Source organism: Phoenix dactylifera, chromosome 8, assembly GCF_051530095.1.
Source record: "Phoenix dactylifera cultivar Ajwa chromosome 8, Ajwa_hap1_PhDact_Kaust_v1.1, whole genome shotgun sequence".
NCBI lineage: Eukaryota > Viridiplantae > Streptophyta > Magnoliopsida > Arecales > Arecaceae > Phoenix > Phoenix dactylifera.
This window is the reverse complement of record NC_143197.1, coordinates 20,236,048-20,253,470: the sequence shown is the minus strand read 5'-3', so window position 1 is coordinate 20,253,470 and position 17,423 is coordinate 20,236,048. Positions and strand designations below refer to the sequence as shown.

At 41.0% G+C, this 17,423-nt stretch overlaps 2 protein-coding genes, 1 long non-coding RNA gene and 1 other non-coding gene across 4 annotated transcripts in view; 1 reads left to right on the top strand and 3 right to left on the bottom strand.

The window, feature by feature from the left end:
* LOC120110237 (cytochrome P450 71A1-like) overlaps positions 1–16,397 on the bottom strand; it is a 36,956-nt gene extending 20,559 nt beyond the window's left edge. Inside the window, exon 1 of the mRNA XM_088703006.2 lies at positions 16,365–16,397. The gene's annotated coding sequence lies outside the window, so the exon portion shown is untranslated. The remainder of the gene's footprint in view (positions 1–16,364) is intronic.
* On the bottom strand, positions 1,534–1,639 carry LOC148702730 (small nucleolar RNA R71). Its single transcript, XR_015968499.1, has one exon. It is a non-coding gene; the product is annotated as a small nucleolar RNA R71 (small nucleolar RNA).
* Positions 8,036–9,732, top strand: LOC148702729 (uncharacterized). Its single transcript, XR_015967638.1, has 3 exons — positions 8,036–8,141; positions 8,234–8,409; positions 9,476–9,732. It is a non-coding gene; the product is annotated as an uncharacterized LOC148702729 (long non-coding RNA).
* On the bottom strand, positions 14,482–17,182 carry LOC103698842 (cytochrome P450 71A1-like). Its single transcript, XM_008780893.6, has 2 exons — positions 16,130–17,182; positions 14,482–15,331 (listed from the first exon to the last, which is right to left on the bottom strand). The coding sequence occupies exons 1-2, from the start codon at positions 17,009–17,011 to the stop codon at positions 14,714–14,716; spliced, it is 1,500 nt and encodes a 499-aa protein (XP_008779115.4). The 5' UTR covers positions 17,012–17,182; the 3' UTR covers positions 14,482–14,713.
* Between the last annotated feature and the right edge of the window lie 241 nt (positions 17,183–17,423).

Here is a 17,423-nt window from a genome sequence, read left to right as displayed (position 1 = left end):
CTCATAGTTTAATTTAGTTAAATCCAATTAGCAAATCCTTCTTCTTGATTTTTTTTTTAAAAAAATAACTTATTCTTCAATCCCTGTGGACCGACATCCGTAATCACTATCCTACAGGATACGTGCTATTGCATGGTTTATTTTTAAAATTGAAAGAACCGATCAATTTTTGGCGTCGTTGCCGGGGATTGCTAGCATAGTTATTTTTCCTATCATTAAAAAAAATAATTAAAAAAATTCCACATATATATATCTAAAATAAAATAAAAATTATTTTCTATTATTGTTACTTTTCTTATCTCCTCTTTCTCTCTCACTAATTTTTATTTTTTTTTTTATACTATTTGTTCAGGAATCGAGAAAAAAATCTGGGATGATCAAAAGAAGAATTGCTGGAAAAGGAATGCTGTAGAGGTTTGCCTAAATTTTTTTTTTAAATTGCTGGGGAAATTTTCTTTGGTAACCTCTAAACCTTTCTTGTTTAAATTGATTATTAGCTTAACATTTTGTGGTGATTGTTTAATTTTAATTTCAGCAAAATTGTGAATGCATGTCTGATACACATACACCAATTAATCTGCACTTAGTAAGGGCAATCACCCCAACAAGATAAGAGCCGAATTTCATCACCGGACTCTTGCCCAACTTAGGTGAACTCAATCTCACATAGTGTCACTTTAATTAAAATCAATTAGATGTTGGCTCCTAGGGACATTCGAGCTCAATAGGACGAAGATCACCGAAAGTTGCACCAATTTCGCTCTATGGCTTAGTTGATGTCTAGGCAAGCTTTGTCCCTATAAGGAAGACAGTTCATCTGTTCGAGGCAAGTGGGTTTTAAGTGGGACTTTTGCGAACGCATTGTGACCCCTCCACTTACCTGGGAGCTTACCTGGTCAACTCAGTTCATTAAATCAGATTGGAGGCTTAGGTGCCCTCTTCAAACCAGTTAGGAGCTGTCTAGTGATTTTAGGGCAAATACAAGGATTAATGTATTTTTTTTATTTTATTTGCATGCTTGACTGATCAAGTACTAGTGTATACAAGGAAGTCGTTCTAGAGTACGTGACCTATTATCTTTTGACCGTGAAATAGAACGGACCCTTAGGAATATTCGAGCTGAGATCAGAACATTAAAATCATCCCCACCTCCTGAGATGGCTGAAGAACAACCCAAACTCCTGATGGAGTACTTTACTCCCACCATTTACACTTTCCCATCTTGCATTCGATTACCTGAAGTAGCAGCTGTACAATATGAAATAAAGTCTAGTGTGATCCAAATGCTCCCATCTTTTTATGGGCTCACCAATGAAGACCCATATAAACACCTAGATGAATTTTTTGAGATTTGCACCACTGTCAAGATTCAGAACTTCACTGATGATGCTCTGAAACTTAGATTATTCCCCTTCTCCCTTAAAGATAGAGCCAAACAATGGCTGAATTCTTTAGAAGCTAACTCGATTCGTTCTTGGGATCAAATGCAACAAGAATTTCTTAAAAAATACTTTCCCATAGGAAGAACGAACCAGTTTAGACGTGCCATTACAAGCTTCTCCCAAACCGAGGGAGAAGAATTTCATGAAACTTGGAAGAGATTTTGGGACCTAATCCATAAATGCCCACATCATCAAATACCTAAATGGCAGTTAGTGCAATGTTTCTATGATGGATTGACTGAACGAAACTGTCAGATGATCGATGCTGCATGCGGGGGGGACTTTTATGCTTCAAAATGAGCATGAAGCATGGCAATTATTTGAAAATCTTAATAAAAACTCCCTCCACCATGCTTTCTGTTCTCGTCAAGCACCCCCGAGTTCTCAAAGAAAAGGGACCATTTGTGAAATAAGTCATTCTATGGACCTGTCTAGCAAGGTAGATGCATTGTCCCATAAGATTGACCAACTGATGATAGGTGGGCATTTCATTAACTCTTCCCAAGCACAAGTGTGTACTATCTGTTCTAGCCCATCCTACCCTATTCATGAGTGCCCCTCAGCGCCCCAATTCCTCAAACTCGTGCAAGAACACATCAATGCTGCTCAAACACAGCCCAGACCGGGTAATGACCCATTTTTCAATACATATAACCCGGAATGGCGGAATCATCCAAACTTTTCTTGGAAGCAGCAAGCTTCGAATACTGCCCAACCCTACTCCTAAAATTTTCAAACCCCACAAAATATTCATCCCTACCGTCCCTCGACTCAATTTCAACACACTCCTCCTCCACCCCAAAGAAACACAGCTTTTGAGGAGAAAGTGTTGAACGCCCTTCAAGATTTGGAAACCATTACACAATTGGTGCACTCTCACATGCAATCAATCGCCAAGCCAGAATTCCAAATGGGGCAACTAGCTAATGCACTGAACAAGCGAGAGGAAGAAAAGCTTCCAAGCCAATCACTAAGTAATCCTAGGGGAGAATACATAGCTCAAGAAAATCAACTAAATACAATTCATCATGAACAAGCCAATGCTTTGACTACCCTAAGGAGTGGACGTGTAGTAGACAATAAGATTGGGGAGGATAATAATAAGGAAGGTGAAGAAGAGGATAAAAATGTGTCAAATGAAAATCTAAAAACTTCTTCTTCTTCTTCAGCTAGTCCACCTTCTGCCAAAACTCACATCCCAAAGGCCCCATTTTCTGAAGCTCTTAATTCACCCTCTCCCTTTGGCAAAAAAGGAACTTCACTAGAGAAGATGATGGAGGTTTTCAAACAAGTTAAAATCAACCTTCCGCTTCTTGATGCTATTAGACAAGTTCCCTCCTATGCCAAATTTCTCAAAGACCTTTGTACCCAAAAGCGAAAATCTAGGACACATGTGCCTAGAAAGGTCTTCATAACTGAGCAAGTGAGTTCTATTCTCCAACACAACACTCCTCCGAAATTCAAAGATCCTGGTGCTCCCACCATCTCCTGTGTCTTAGGAAATAATTTCATTGATCTAGCACTCTTAGATCTAGGGGCAAGTGTCAACCTTTTACCTTATTCAGTTTATGAGAAACTTGGGTTAGGTGAGTTAAAACCAACCTCGGTATCCCTTCAATTGGCTGATCGATCTGTAAAAACTCCACGTGGGATAATTGAAGATGTTCTTGTCAAGGTAGACAAATTCTATTTTTCAGTAGATTTCATCGTCCTTGATATGGAACATGAACCTAATCCTAAGAAACAAATCTCCGTGATCCTTGGGCGCCCCTTTTTAGCAACAGCCAATGCGTGCATCAATTGTAGAACGGGGGTAATGAACATATCATTTGGAAACATGAAGGTAAAATTAAATGTGTTCAATGCGGCCGACCAACCCGCGAGGGAAGTTGAGTGTTTTATAATAGACAAAATAGATGACCTCATGAAGGAGATGCAAAAACTACCTCACTGTGTCTGGCTGAAGATAATAAACTTAGCCCTTGTTGGGAGGCAACCCAATTCTCTTAGATTTTTTTTAACATTGAGGACAATGTTAGGTTTAGGTTTGGGGGTTATGTTTAAGTATTTTTAAGCATTTTTGGTTTTGTTTGCATCTCTTGCATTCGTTTTCACTTCACAATGTCAGGTTTAGGTTTAGGGGTATTCATCTTGATTTTCATTCAAAAAAAAAAAATTTGTGTTCATAAAATAATAATAATAATAAATTTAAAAATAAAAAAAAAAGTTTTTATTTTTAAAACCTAATTTCTATACATTTATGCGAGAATGATAAATACACAAGGTATATAAAATCTAAAAAGCCCAATGACTAGTCGGAAGTAATACAAATTTAAGTTTTTTTATTAAGTCTCTCTTAGGGAGTTGTAAGCTAATTAATACTTTGGAATTTTACTACACACTGGCCGACCCTTCTAAGGTCTAGGCTCGACAATATGTTGATAGTATAGTAGCAACCTTGGACCCTGATGAATCATACTTATCTAATTAAAAAAAAAATCATCAATAAAAATGAATTTAGTCAGGAACATCGAAAAGGGCTACCTATTGTCAAAGGTCAAGTGGGCTTGTGATGAGGACTCCGAGCATAAGTCCGTAGGGGAGTCTTGATGCCCGACACCTTATGCCAACTGGTGTGAGAGTTGTCGACTGACTGCTCGTTACACGGAGAAATCACCACAAGAGTAAAAGTGCATAATTTATATATCTTTAAAAAAAAACTCTGTATTGACCTTGAAAAAGACAATAGTGTGAAAGCCGTTGTTGTAAAAATTTGAGTAAACTGGAATATTACAGATAAAGCCCGTGAGGTACTAAAGTAAACATCCACAACTCTCAAAAATCTGCGGATAAGATGATTTTGAATCAGTGAGCAGGTCCTTTCGACCAATCCTTGGAAACTACTAGTATTAGTAATATTTTGGAGATCCGAACCCTTAGCTTGTGTACGGTCCAGATTTCACCGAGCACCCCAGTATAAATGAGTCTTACAACTCTCTAAATGAAAACTTAATAACTTTAACTTAGATTGCATACTAACCTAGAATTTGGGCTGACTTAGTAAATAAAACCGTGTGTGCTTTAAAATTCTTATTATTTATGTATCTTAAATTAGATTTTAATAATAAAAAAAGAGAGAGAGTTTTTGAAATTCTTAGCTAGTATGCATTTGGAATTTGATTTTCACTTTATAGATCAATCGATTTACAAAAAAAAAAATAATCATAACAATAAATGATATTGAAGTTTGTGGGTATCTTCACTGGAAACCCTCACGAGACTATAACTCGTCCACTAGGGTAACCTAGGGGTTTAAAGCCTTATTGCATATGGTAAATGCAATCGCGATGCCTGCGAAAGTGAGTTAGAGTTTTTTTTCTCTAATTTTATTTTGCTCGAGGACTAGCAAAACATAGGTTTGGGGGTGTGATAAGTGCTTAATAATTTATAATTTAGTTATCTTTCCATAGCACTTATCAATGTTCCTAAACTGATAAATACATATTTTACCATGAAATTAAATAAACTTTGAAATAAATTTAAAAATGGTAAGAGGTAAATAATACTTTTCTTAAAACAGACTCTGAATTTGTCTCTCTTCTGGTTGTGATCTTTCATGAAAACATATAAGGAGGAGATTGTGTTAACCCAGTTTAGTAACCTAATGGAGTTGTAATCAAGCTAAGGCTATGATTAAATAGCTTTTGGTCCTGATTAGATAATTATTCTTGTATGAAGAAAAAGGTTTGATTAACCCTTTTTTATTAAGTCACGGTCCTACTTTTAGTCTTGTCGAGTCCGGTCTGAAGCAGTTTAGCAAGAATTAAATTTAAATGACATTGGGCTCGAAAATAAGTTCAAGCAAAGCAACGATCATGACCCACCTCAAACCCAAAGTCAATTTCCAACCAATTCCTTACCTGCCTTCATATAAAATTTATAATTTTAAAACAAAAAAAAGGAAGAAAGAAAATAATAAATGTAATAAAATAAATAAAAATAATTTCGGGAAGAATTACTGGATTCACTGTTCATATGAACAGTGTCCCGTGAAAACACTGTTCATATGAACAGTGTTACAAAAAAAAATAAAATATATAAACCCCACTGTTCATCTTCTTCCCCCGCTCCCCGCAGTGTATCACGGCCGAGATGACGTCGCCTGAGAGACCCTCCACGCAATCTTCCATGCGGTGCAGCCAACCTCCCGTTCCTCCGCCTCTTTCTCCGCCTGCATCCCCGCCTCCGCGTTGCCGTTCCGAGCGTCCGAGACAGGCTCCCAGCGTATCACCCCACGGATCTGGCCACCTTCTTCTTCGGCTCCTCCCAAGTCCCCCACTAGGAAAAAATTCTATTTAAGTGACGGCGGGATGTAAGGCTCCATGCGAATTCTCCATACGATACGTATCCTCACTCACAGACTGTAATCCAAGCTGCAGCCACAAAACCTTTATCTTCTTTAACGGGCAATGTCTGCCGTTGCTTTCTTGTTTGTACCGCTGCTACCTCAACTTCATGTACAACTGGGGGCCCGCTTCTTTCCTTGCGGGTCTGATTGAACTGAACTACTCGGGACCACTGCTCGCCTGACAGCTTTGGCTGCTCAACCCGATACCACCGCTTCGCTCCCGACTCCTCCAGCTCATCCTGCAGCATCTCCTTCCTTCCCAAATCAGCAAACCGTGATCTTCTTCTTCCACGCCCTAGCTCATTCTGCACGTCAACCTCTCGGAATCCCGCGGCCAGCTCCACTGATCCGGCCGTCTGCAATCAAACCGGCACCCCAGCAATCACGCCGTCCTCCTTCCGGATCGGCGCCCGTCTGCAGCTCTTCCCCAATTCCAGCATCCGCAAGCAATCATCCCACGCATCACCGGCAGACCAGCTCTCTTCCGGATTTGAAATCCCAAGCATCCGCCTCACAGATCACGTCCGTTTTCCCCTCCTCTCCACGTGCTTGCTGGCTGATATGATGAGGGGATCTATATAAGGAGCTGGGGGGCGGGGTGGCAAGGGGAGGCGACGGTGGGAAGAACAGAGGAGGAACCCCTGTTTCGGTGAAGAAAAAGAAGAAGAAAGCCGAGGGAACCAGAGAAAGAAATTAAAAAAAGAGAGAGAGGGGGGGAAGAGAATATTTTGTGATATTTTGGGAATAATGGGAGGTGAAGGCTTTCATTTGAAGATGGGAGGTCATCCAGAAGCCATGCTCGGCTAAACGTCCAATCTAGGGCTGGATGAAGCCCTGGCAATGTATCAGGGCAATTGTAGTTTTTACTTTTTTATTATTTTGGAGCTTGTTTAAATTCTTATTTTCAATGAAATATTTCTTTATGATATTTAAACTTTGAGCATGCTAGTCACTAATCATGTTTGCTAAAGTAGTCTAAGATGATCCATGCCTAGGAAGATGAAGTGTGATGCATCCTAGATTAACATACTTAGGTAGACACTTCATGCTACACCGAAGATGGATCTTCCTAACACTCTTTATGATTTTATTTTAAAAGGCTTGTAGCCAAATTGCATGCCTCTCCAAAAGACAAAAAATCAAGAACACATTCCTTGATGCAATGCTATGTGGTGGATTCCAAACCCTAGATCTATTTACTCTGATAAATTTCAATTCGCACTCATAGTTTAATTTAGTTAAATCCAATTAGCAAATCCTTCTTCTTGATTTTTTTTTTTAAGAAAAATAACTTATTCTTCAATCCCTGTGGACCGACACCCGTAATCACTATCCTACTGGATACGTGCTATTGCGTGGTTTATTTTTAAAATTGAAAGAACCGATCAAATCTCTATTGATGTATCCCAGTTTGTCCTTTCCTGAGATGTACATCTCAACAACCTGGGACCATAATCCATAATTGGAACCATCAAGCTGGATGCTGATTGGAACCATCGGGGAATCAATGATGGAAGAGGGGGAGGTATGGACCCTTGACAAAGCCTCCGTCATCTTTGACGTTAGATTATCAAGGATGCTTTCGGTGGAGTCCGCCATGAGAGCCGAGCAGAAACTTGATCCCTGCCTGAAAGACACAGAAAAAGGAGAAGGATCATGAACTCTTAATGAGTGAGGTAATCTCCGGCCTGACCATTGACTCCACGACACTCATTGAGATTCAGAACCTGCTCTGATACCATGTAAAATTTCTTTCTCTGTTTTTTTTTCCGTAAAGAATGAATATACATTTATAGAGATACAAGAAAAGCTATTTTAGGAAACTATTAATCCCAGCATAAAGGGATTCCTAAATTTAGTAATTCCATAAAGTATTTATAGCTACATTTAGCTATGAATTCCCGAATGAAGAAGTTTCTATATCTGTTTCTTCCATGTTCGGTTGATGGAGGGGCTCATACCCACGGTTAGGAATCCCTGAATGAAAGGATTTCTAAATAGGTTCTTTCCATTCTTGGCTGGTTGAGAGAGACTCATACCAACAGTTTTCTCACCCTCCACTTACTCCCCCTCATAATGAACCCCAGCCACCCCCTACCTCAGATGGCATCCTTGGCAGAAGACCTACATATGCAGCTATCCTCAAGGCACACCCTTTTTACTCCTCAAAACCTCCTCTCCAAGGTAGATGGACCCATAGTAATTTCTCTGCTCGGTGTGCTTCTGCATCATCTACCAGCCCTTGCTCCCTCTTCTTTAAGAAAGGTCATTGTTCTAGGTGATCAGGAGAGGTGAGGCATCTGAAAAGTGAATGTATGAATCCAGTTTTGTGCTTCTTTTGTAGAGCTTTTGACCTTACTTTCAGATGCTGTCATTCCCCTAGGAGCATAGACATCAAGGAGAGGCCAGCTCTACCTCAAGCTTTCTTGCTGGTGGACGACTCCTTAAGAGAATAGCTTAGCTACTTCTTGTGCGTCGGCATTATTGAGGTTTCTACCATCAACATTAAACGGGTCTCCACGATGCAACTTACATTGGGCCTTCACTCTCCACTTCCAGGTACAATTGGGAGCCTAGAATGTTTGGCTGCAATCATTTTATTGCCGATTTTTTGAATAGAAGAGAAGTCCTCCTTTCCAAAGCGTAGAGGGGAGATCAAGACAAGCATTTTTTTCTTTTGTGTTATGACCTGGTCAATTCAAGATGGAGGAAATGACCACCTCCTCTTCCTCAAGGCCCAAATCAAGCTGTCGAATATTCTCCTCTTCTACAGAAACCCAAATGCTCTTTGACGGGTGACTGGTGGTTTTGGTCTCAACAACTTCTAGAACCATCAAGAATTCCTTATTCTTTAAGAAGATGTCTCTGTCAAAGGGCCTAGCCAAGGGTCTGGCCTGTCCCACAGCAATGCTTTGCCTAGCCATCTTCCTAGGAGTAAAGGCACCTCGAATGAGTGAGCTGAGAATGTGGTTGCACCTCTAGGAATCGCTCCATCGCCACCATCCTTGGTGGGCATGGAGCTAGGGCACATCTCCATCTTCCCTAGCTCAGCGTACTCAGCAAACAGTCAAGAAATCATTGAGTCAACCTGAGAACTCGACAAGTCTGTCGCTCCTACGACTCAAATAGGATTGAAACTTCAGTCTGGCCCCTACCTAAGACAACTGCCACTCGACAGCTCTCCCGTCATCTTATCGACCTCTCTGACGCTGACCCTATCCTCTCGTATTCAAATTTAAATCATCGAGGGATACCTTTTGGATCGTGCGGTATGGGATTCAAATCTCCTTCCTCTCTTCTGCAGTTGCTGGATACCTAGCCCAACCCTCTTGTGTCACCCATCCAATTCAGTTTCACTGACCCACTCAGCCTTTTTGTGGAGCTTACTAGTCGGCCTAAAACCCCCGATGCCTTTACCCATCCTAGATCTGTTGAACCATGCTCTTCTTTTTATCGGGCCAGGCCACTTTACAAGACTTCATTCCTGGTGAACCTTGTATTAAGTTGGGCTCTTAGACAATTTAAGACAACCTCAACCCATGCTCGGCGGGGCCCATTTGCATCTCTGTGCCGGTCGGGCCATCTGAACCACCTACTTGCTCATCGATTTTAGCATCCTTGGCAGGCGTTGGGAGAAAGCAGAGACGTAAAGCCCACCACCCCATCAAGTTAGCGACCGTGAAGTTGTTTCCGAGGAGGAAGAGCAAAGCATTGGTACATGGTTACGGTGTTCCTAAGACAACCCTAGTCGCTGCCTCTCTCGAGGACCAAGCCCATGGCATCAATGTAGAGCAGATTTCAGGTCTCATCCTTCACACTCTACCCCTAGAACAGATTTTAGTGTCAGCCAGCTAGTTCGATAGAGTACTCAACACCAATTGGATCTTTACTACTGTGTATGGGCCGAAGGATCAAGGTGCCCAAAAAATCTCTAATGGAGCGAGCTGCTGCATCTTAAAGCTGCTTTGCGTGGGCCTTGGGTGATTGGGGGCTATTTCAATGTGACCTTTAAATTGCATGAAAGGAGTGGGGAGCCACAAGCTAGAAAAATCTAAAAGCCTTAATATCTTTTTTAGATTGTGTTAGCCCATTGATCTTCCCCTCAATGGCCAATATTTCACTTGGAGTAATCATAGAAATGATCCAACTTTGGCCAAGTTAGAATCTTGATCTCTATTGATTGGGATGACCTCTGCCATAATGATGTGCAGTCAGCCCTTTCCAATCCTTGCTCAGATCATGCACCCATTATGTTGAACTTCTCACTCGGGCTTTCACAACGTCTAGACACCCTTCAGATTACACAGAAGTTGGCTTATATATGGAGGTATTAATGAGGCTATTAGAGGGAGCTTGGAACTCATCTTGCACAGTTGAAAATGTAGTTATAAATCTTGTTCGAAAATTGAAGGTTACTAGAAATGCTCTCAAAAAATGGGCAAAACACACCAAAGCAATGGCTAGAGTAAAAAAAAAATGTTACTATTATAGATTCAAGATCTTGATAGGTCGGAAGAGAGATATGTCCTAACCCACTCCGAAAGAGATTTCAGAGAATTTTGTAGGATTCAATTGCACCAAATCTACATAGTGGAGGAAATTTATTGAAAGCAGTGAGTGAAGGTTAAATGGTTGTCGGAGAGTGATAGCAACACCGCTTTCTTTCATAAATTTGCAAGCCTCCATAGAAAATATAACTAAATTTCTATATATTGGGCACTACTTCTTTGATTACAGCAACAATAACGTTACCAATATGAGCATATCCATGATTATCAGCTCCTATAATTTGAATACACATCAATGCTCGAGCTCCGCCGTTATCCGCTACAAATAGGATAGTACAGAAGTGTCAGAAAGAAAGAAAGGATATTTAGAAGGTCTTCAAGGTTTACTTCCAAGGTATCTTTGATACAGTTTGATCTTAATTGGAACGCTATCTATTCACACCAGAATTTCAATCTCAAAAGCCTTGATGCACCTTTCTCCCTTGATGAGATCAAAGAGGCAGTGTTCAGCTTCAAATGTGACCAGAGTCCAAGGCCAGATGGATTTACCATGTGCTTTTTTCAACACTTCTGAGATCTTGTCCAAAAAGATCTTCTACTACTTTTCTCTTAGCTCCATGAGTCCAACACGGACCTCGCCACGATCAATTTTGCTATGCTTACCCTCATTCCTAAAACGGAAGCAATGAAGGCTCCCTCTGACTTTTGGCCCCTCAATCTTGGTCATAGCTGCATCAAGATTTTTATTAAGATTCTGGCCAACAGAATCCAACATTTCTTGGAGAAGCTCATTGATCTTGCGCAGACTACTTACATCTAACATGGCTTGTGGATGTAGAACGCCCAAGGGGGAGTAGATCATTTTCCAAATAGAGCTATAGATCGGGCATATAGAGAGGATGTGATCTACCTTTTCGGTCATTGACTAGAGTTGACATAGGGACCAAGATTTTTACCAACTTTTTTACCAAGGGCCTCCCCTGTGTTCAGTTTTTTCTGCCAGGCCAACTATAGAAAGCATTTAAATTTATGTGGGATGCACAGGCTCCAGAGGGTGGGTGTAAATCTGCAAGTAACACCCCTCAGGTTCAACAATTAGTAGAGTGAGGATGTGAAAAAGTTACCTCTGCTTCCTATCTTCCGGACCAGTCGGTCATCCCCCTGTTGTAAGGTCACCTGTGCTAATAATGCTAAGAGGACAGCAAATTGAGACTAGGTGTCATTGGATGGGTTGGTCGGCAGCTTGATGTTCTAGTTTTAGGTTTCATAGTTGAAGAACTCCGCGATCACACCACTCTTATTGCGACTCAATGAGTATGGAGGAAGGAAGATGAGCTTGAGTAGAGCATCACCAAGCCAAGTATCTTTTCAGAACAAAGTATGTAGTTCATTTCCAATCTACAAGTGCACCAAGTTCTAGAATGCTGGTAGTTCTTTCACTACATCATGCTACAAGCTGGAGCATCTTCTATTTGGCTTTCAACACATGAAAAGTCGAACCTTCTTGTGATAAGAGAGATAAATTTGCATTTTCTAGAGCCCTAACTCAATGGAGAGCATCCTCCCCCACAACATGAAAAGGAGAGCAGTATTTAGCAAATTGATGTCTTTAACCCAAGTCCCCTTCTTTTTTATGCACACAGACCGTATTCACCTTACAAGACAACCTACTAGTGGAACAGGAACCAAACCAAAGAAAAGATCTTTTGAACCCGTTGATCCTTTTTACAACCCAAGAAGGCAACTTGAACAGAGACATAAAGTAGATAGGTAGTGAAGTGAGCACCGAATTGACCAGGATAAGACGGTTAGCGAGGGATAGAAATTTTCCCTTTCAAGAGGCCAATGTAGGCTCTATAGACTATAGAAGAACCATCAAGTCTGTCTTGCATGACCTGCATCCACTCAAAGGTAGCCCAAGATAATTGAAGGGAGTGGGAACCAAGGTACAATTAAGCCAGCGAGCATAATCCTCCACAACAAAAATGTTATGGCTAGTGGCAGATATAGTATTTTTCTGATAGTTAATGGAGAGAGCAGAGGCTAATTCAAATTAGTATAGAATAATCCTTAGGGGCGCCAAGTATTCCTTCCTAACTTGTGCAAAGATCATGGTATCATCTGCATACTGGAGGGTTCTAATGCAGCCGCAAATCTATGGGTTACCCAATCCAGCAAAGATCCGGGCCGACAAGGTGAGACTGAGCATCCTGCAAAGAGGGTCAATTGCAAGTAAAAAGAGAAAGGGGGAGAGCGGGTCACCTTGCCTTGGGCCTTGCCGACAAAAAATCTAGTTACCAATTTCACCGTTCACTATAGCTGCGACCTTAGAAGAGAAGAGAAAAATCCTAATCCATCCAATCCATCTCGGTGGAAAGTTACGATGGGTCATACATTGAGTAGGTAGCGAGGGAGAATTCTTTCAAAAGCCTTGGAAAAATCAAGCTTACAAATGATTCCGTCAACGTCTAGCTTTTTGGAATGGTGAAGAATTTTATTAGCACAAAGGATTGGTATGGACAGTACCTCGATCGGTACAATTTTTGGAGAAGGGTCGTTTTGAACACTCACACCTCCCTCCTCTCTTGTCCTTCTCTCTCACCTCTAAATTGCTGTTTCATTCTACACTTAGGAACTACTGCACCTTTGTTACAAATGTAAACCTCCTATGATTTATTAATAAAGTTGGTTGGCTCTCTTTGCCTCCCTAAATCATAAAAAGAATAAATAAATAAAGTTATGGAACCTCATTAGAAATTTAGTTTGTTAGCAATATTGTTTACTATTCGTTCTTTGTTTTTGGCAGGTTTCTACATTCTTCTCTCTAATAAAAGTGGGTGGCTTTGTCTGCTCTTCTATTGAACAGAAAGGAAAGAGTGATGTCTTCCTTTTTTTCTCTACGTTGTATCAAAGGGAGAGTAGTGGCACTTGTTTACATGTTTGCTCTCAATGCTCTAAGACCATCGAGGTAGCTTGAGAGGGCAAGTGCAAATAACCTATAGTGATAATGGACATATACATTAGACCAGGTCTTTGGCACATACAAGATAATTTAAAACACTTAAGTATAACATAAATTTTGTATGACTAATTGAGAAAATTGGTCTCGCATATCTTACAAAGTTTTTTAAGTCTTAATTTTCTGATCCCAAGCACTTGTAACATAGTAGACAAGATCATTAGCTAAAAATTGATCTCGTAATAAAGTTAGAGATGCTTGCTAGATGATCCTTTCGTACATTCTATCATCAACCTATGGTTAATCAAATCATCCATTGACTTAGTGCATCTGCATCAGATGGTAGGATTTGTGAGTAGTTTCTCTTTTAAGACTATTTTAACAAGAGTCCAATTTGTCAAAAGAGGTTGACCAAGATGCTCAGCATCTTCGTCAACTAACATTCTTGGCTCATCCTCGACTAAGACGACAAGAAACGGAGCTCGGTACTGTCATCTCTTTTAAAGAGGCTAGATGAACACATTTGAAATGTCACAAAGTTTTGCATACAATGATCCTTGAGAACTTTGTGTTGATGTAAAATTTTTGGAAATAGATACTAATATATAAGTCAAAAAAAGTGGATCTTTTAGTTAGGAGACATGACTTGCTTTTCTAATATATTTTGAAGACTATATGATACTTAAAAGTTTCTTAGCAAAATGCCATAGATATTTGCTGTAAGTCCTTATCAGAATGGCATCCTATGGATCTTCTATAGTCTTTGGATGATGAGCCAACCTGAAATCATCACTGATTTGTCAATTTCTTTTGGATTTTTTTTTATTTTGGATACTAAAGCGAGGAATTTGAATAATGGAATCTGGTCATGGTTGTAGGATCCTAAAATCTTTGGTGCATAGCTATGTCCTGCTAGGAGGATAATTGGAATTATATATTTGTATGATTAACCAATCAGTTGCATTTGTTATAAAAAAAAAAGCTTGCAGTTCTCTCTTTAAACCACCTTGCTAGTAGAAATGGAATATCTCTATATGCTAACTAGTCTGTCACTCCAATAAATAGGCCTGGTACTTGACCCAGACCTGATTGAAACCTGAATATGAATAGGTTGGATATGTAATCAAACACATTAAACTTTTAGACTGGATTCAAGCCCGAACAGTATAAAATAGCATATTGATTACATACTTAATATACACACATAAATACATAAATATATGCATAAATTGACCACCTTCATAATACGTAGTCCTTTTTCTTTTGGAAGAGATTGGGCAAAAGCCCCAACATATTTATTGCCATAAGAGTAGATATTTTTATCGATCCATCCTCCTTTATACTTGCAATCAACCATGATAGTCAAGATAAGTTTGCTTGGTTCATGGAGGAGGCTCTAGGTAACGAAAGATGTTGGGGTTGCTACTAGAATAAGAGGTGATCTCCTACGAACTACCAAACCAAATTGCTCTTCCATGTCAATATCTTCTTTGTTCATTCCACCAGGCAAGTCCCAATCAAACCTATAGAGAAGATTGGCAAGTGCAAGCTCTGCGGAAACCACACCCAATGACATCCCTGGGCACATCCTCCGGCCACTCCCGAAAGGTATGAACTGAAAATGTTGCCCTTTGAAATTGATATCATTATTCTCGAACCTTTCAGGGATGAAGGCTTCTGGATCTTGCCAATGTCGAGGATCCCTGCTGATAGCCCATGCATTTATGTACACCCTTACCTTCTTAGGAATGTTATATCCATTGATCTTGCAATCTTGCATGCATTCTCGAGGGGCTAGCAATGGAGCGGGGGGGTGCAACCGAAGAATTTCCTTAATTACGAGCTTGAGATAATGTAGTTGTTGAATATCACCCTCTTCCACCTTTCCTTTATTTCCAAGGAGTCCTCGAACTTCATCTTGTGCTTTCTTCATAACTATTGAGTTCCTCATGAGCTCAGTCATTCCCGATTCTAGGATAGATGCAGAGGTGTCTGATCCACCAACAAACACATCCTGCCAAGTATAAAAGTGATTATCAAATCAAATATAAAATAATTTTTTGATTTTTTTTTTGAGAAATCAATATAGCATGATTTCTCTGCTGTAAATATATTTGTATGGACAATGTAGAAACAAGCATGTATAATAATCATATAGTGTTTATGTGTAAGAGAGGAAAATAAAAACATTTAGAATAGGACAAATTATTTATGCATCATTATTAACTACATGGTGCAGAATTTGTAGGTAGTGCACGTCTTATAAAAGCAATCAAAAGTATGAGATAGGGAGCTGAACTAGTATTTCGTCATCCCTTCTAATCCCCTCTAGGGGCCACCCTCCCACACCTCGCATGTCCCACTCGGAAGTTGCCAAATAGTTAGCATGTGCGCTTCTGTGCTGACTTTTGGATCTCCAAGCCGAAAGCTAACCTGATTTTTTTGCTGATATAATCTTATCTGGTTCTGTACGGCGACCTCCACTCACATGAGCATCACTACGTGACCCCAAGAGTATTCTTATCCTCTCCGGTTGGCAAGAAGACGAGATAACTCTAGTCTTATCATCTCCGGTTGGCAATATATGTGGCTACTACAAGGTTTATTTCATTATAATTTTAATTAATATATGATTTATGGAGGTTGTTGTTGATGATGCTATTACTATTACCATTATGTTCCAATTTTATCAGATGTCTCAAAGATGATAGCACAATTGTATAATTCCTCTGCACATGTAGGTTTATAGAACAACTCATAGCACTCTGTATGCTCTACAAAGTAAAGGAAGAAGTGAGACAAAGGTACTAACCATGGCGATGCCTTTGATATGATCCCTGGTGAGGGGGAATCCAAGGCTTAAATCCTTCTGAAGCCCGACGAGAACACTAATGAAGTCATCTGGGCTTCCTCCACCATGGATGTGCTTTTCGATCTCCTCCTCAAGAAACTCATCCATGGCAAGGAAGCTCCTCTTGAGCCTCGCTCTCGTCCCGGTGAGCACATCCAACCACTCCATCGAAGGAAAGAAGTCCCCTAAAAAAAACCCTCCCAGTAAAGACATCATCTCATTTAGGAGAGAATGGTATTTGCTGCTCGTGCAGTCACCATCACCCGAAATCCTCCTGCCGAAGATTTCTCGAGTAGTGATATTGTTAAAGAGGCAGAAAGACATCTCACTAAGATTCACAGGACCACTCGAGGATTGCGTTAACAGAGTTTGTACTAGGGTGTTCACTTCTTCCTCCCTTATGGACTGAAAGGCTTGCACCCTCTTTGCACTGAAGACTTCTAACATGCTAATCTTCCTCAGTTGTCTCCACTGTTCGCTGTAGGGTGACAATCCCATGTCCCGTCCACCATAAGAGAATCGCTTGAAGGCGACGAGGGGAGGCCTGGTGCAAAAGACGAGATCTTGGGTCTTTAGAATCTCGGAGGCCATCTCCCGTGAGGATACGATGATGGTTGGTATGAAACCAAGCTTTAGGCTCATGAGGGAACCATACTTCTCCGAGAGTAACCGGAGCGAGCGGTGTGGATGCTCACCCAACTGATGAAGATTGCCGATGATTGGGAGCCTTGACGGGCCAGGAGGGAGCCTCGGGCTTGGCCAGGTGGCCTTGACGCACAAGAATACAGCTATTGGGAATGAGAGGAGACATGAGTAAGCTAAGAGAGTAAGCAAGGACTCCATTGTGTTGAATGCCTTGTTTAGTCTTGCGAGGTAAGCTCTCTCTTCCTCGTATTCATAGCGACCCTTCGAGAGTTTGTGAGCTGTAGAGCCATAAAGAAATAAAGAGATGAGCACGGATCCGTTTTGGAGGTGCAGACTAAAGTAGGACCATGCTCAAGGGGTGAAGGATGGGGGAAAAATGGCAAAGGAGTCACAGGTAGAGATGGGCACTGGGCCGGGCCGCCCACGGCCCGGCACGGCACGGCATGAAGCGGGCCGTGCCTGGCACGGCCTGCCAGCTACAGTGCCGGGCCGTGCCTGGCACGGCCCCTTTGAGAGGGCCGTGCTGGGCTAGAGGGTCCTGGCCAGCGGGCCGTGCCAGGCACGGCCCGCTTCGGGCCTGGGCCGGCACGGCCCGGTCTAGGCCCGCGGG

Excerpts from the sequence above, each read along its gene's own strand:
- LOC103698842 (XM_008780893.6), bottom strand. The coding sequence starts at position 17,011 with ATGGAGTCCTTGCTTACTCTCTTAGCTTACTCATGTCTCCTCTCATTC. Across the intron at positions 15,332-16,129 it reads ATATCAAAGGCATCGCCATG|GATGTGTTTGTTGGTGGATC; the intron begins GTTAGTACCTTT and ends TATACTTGGCAG.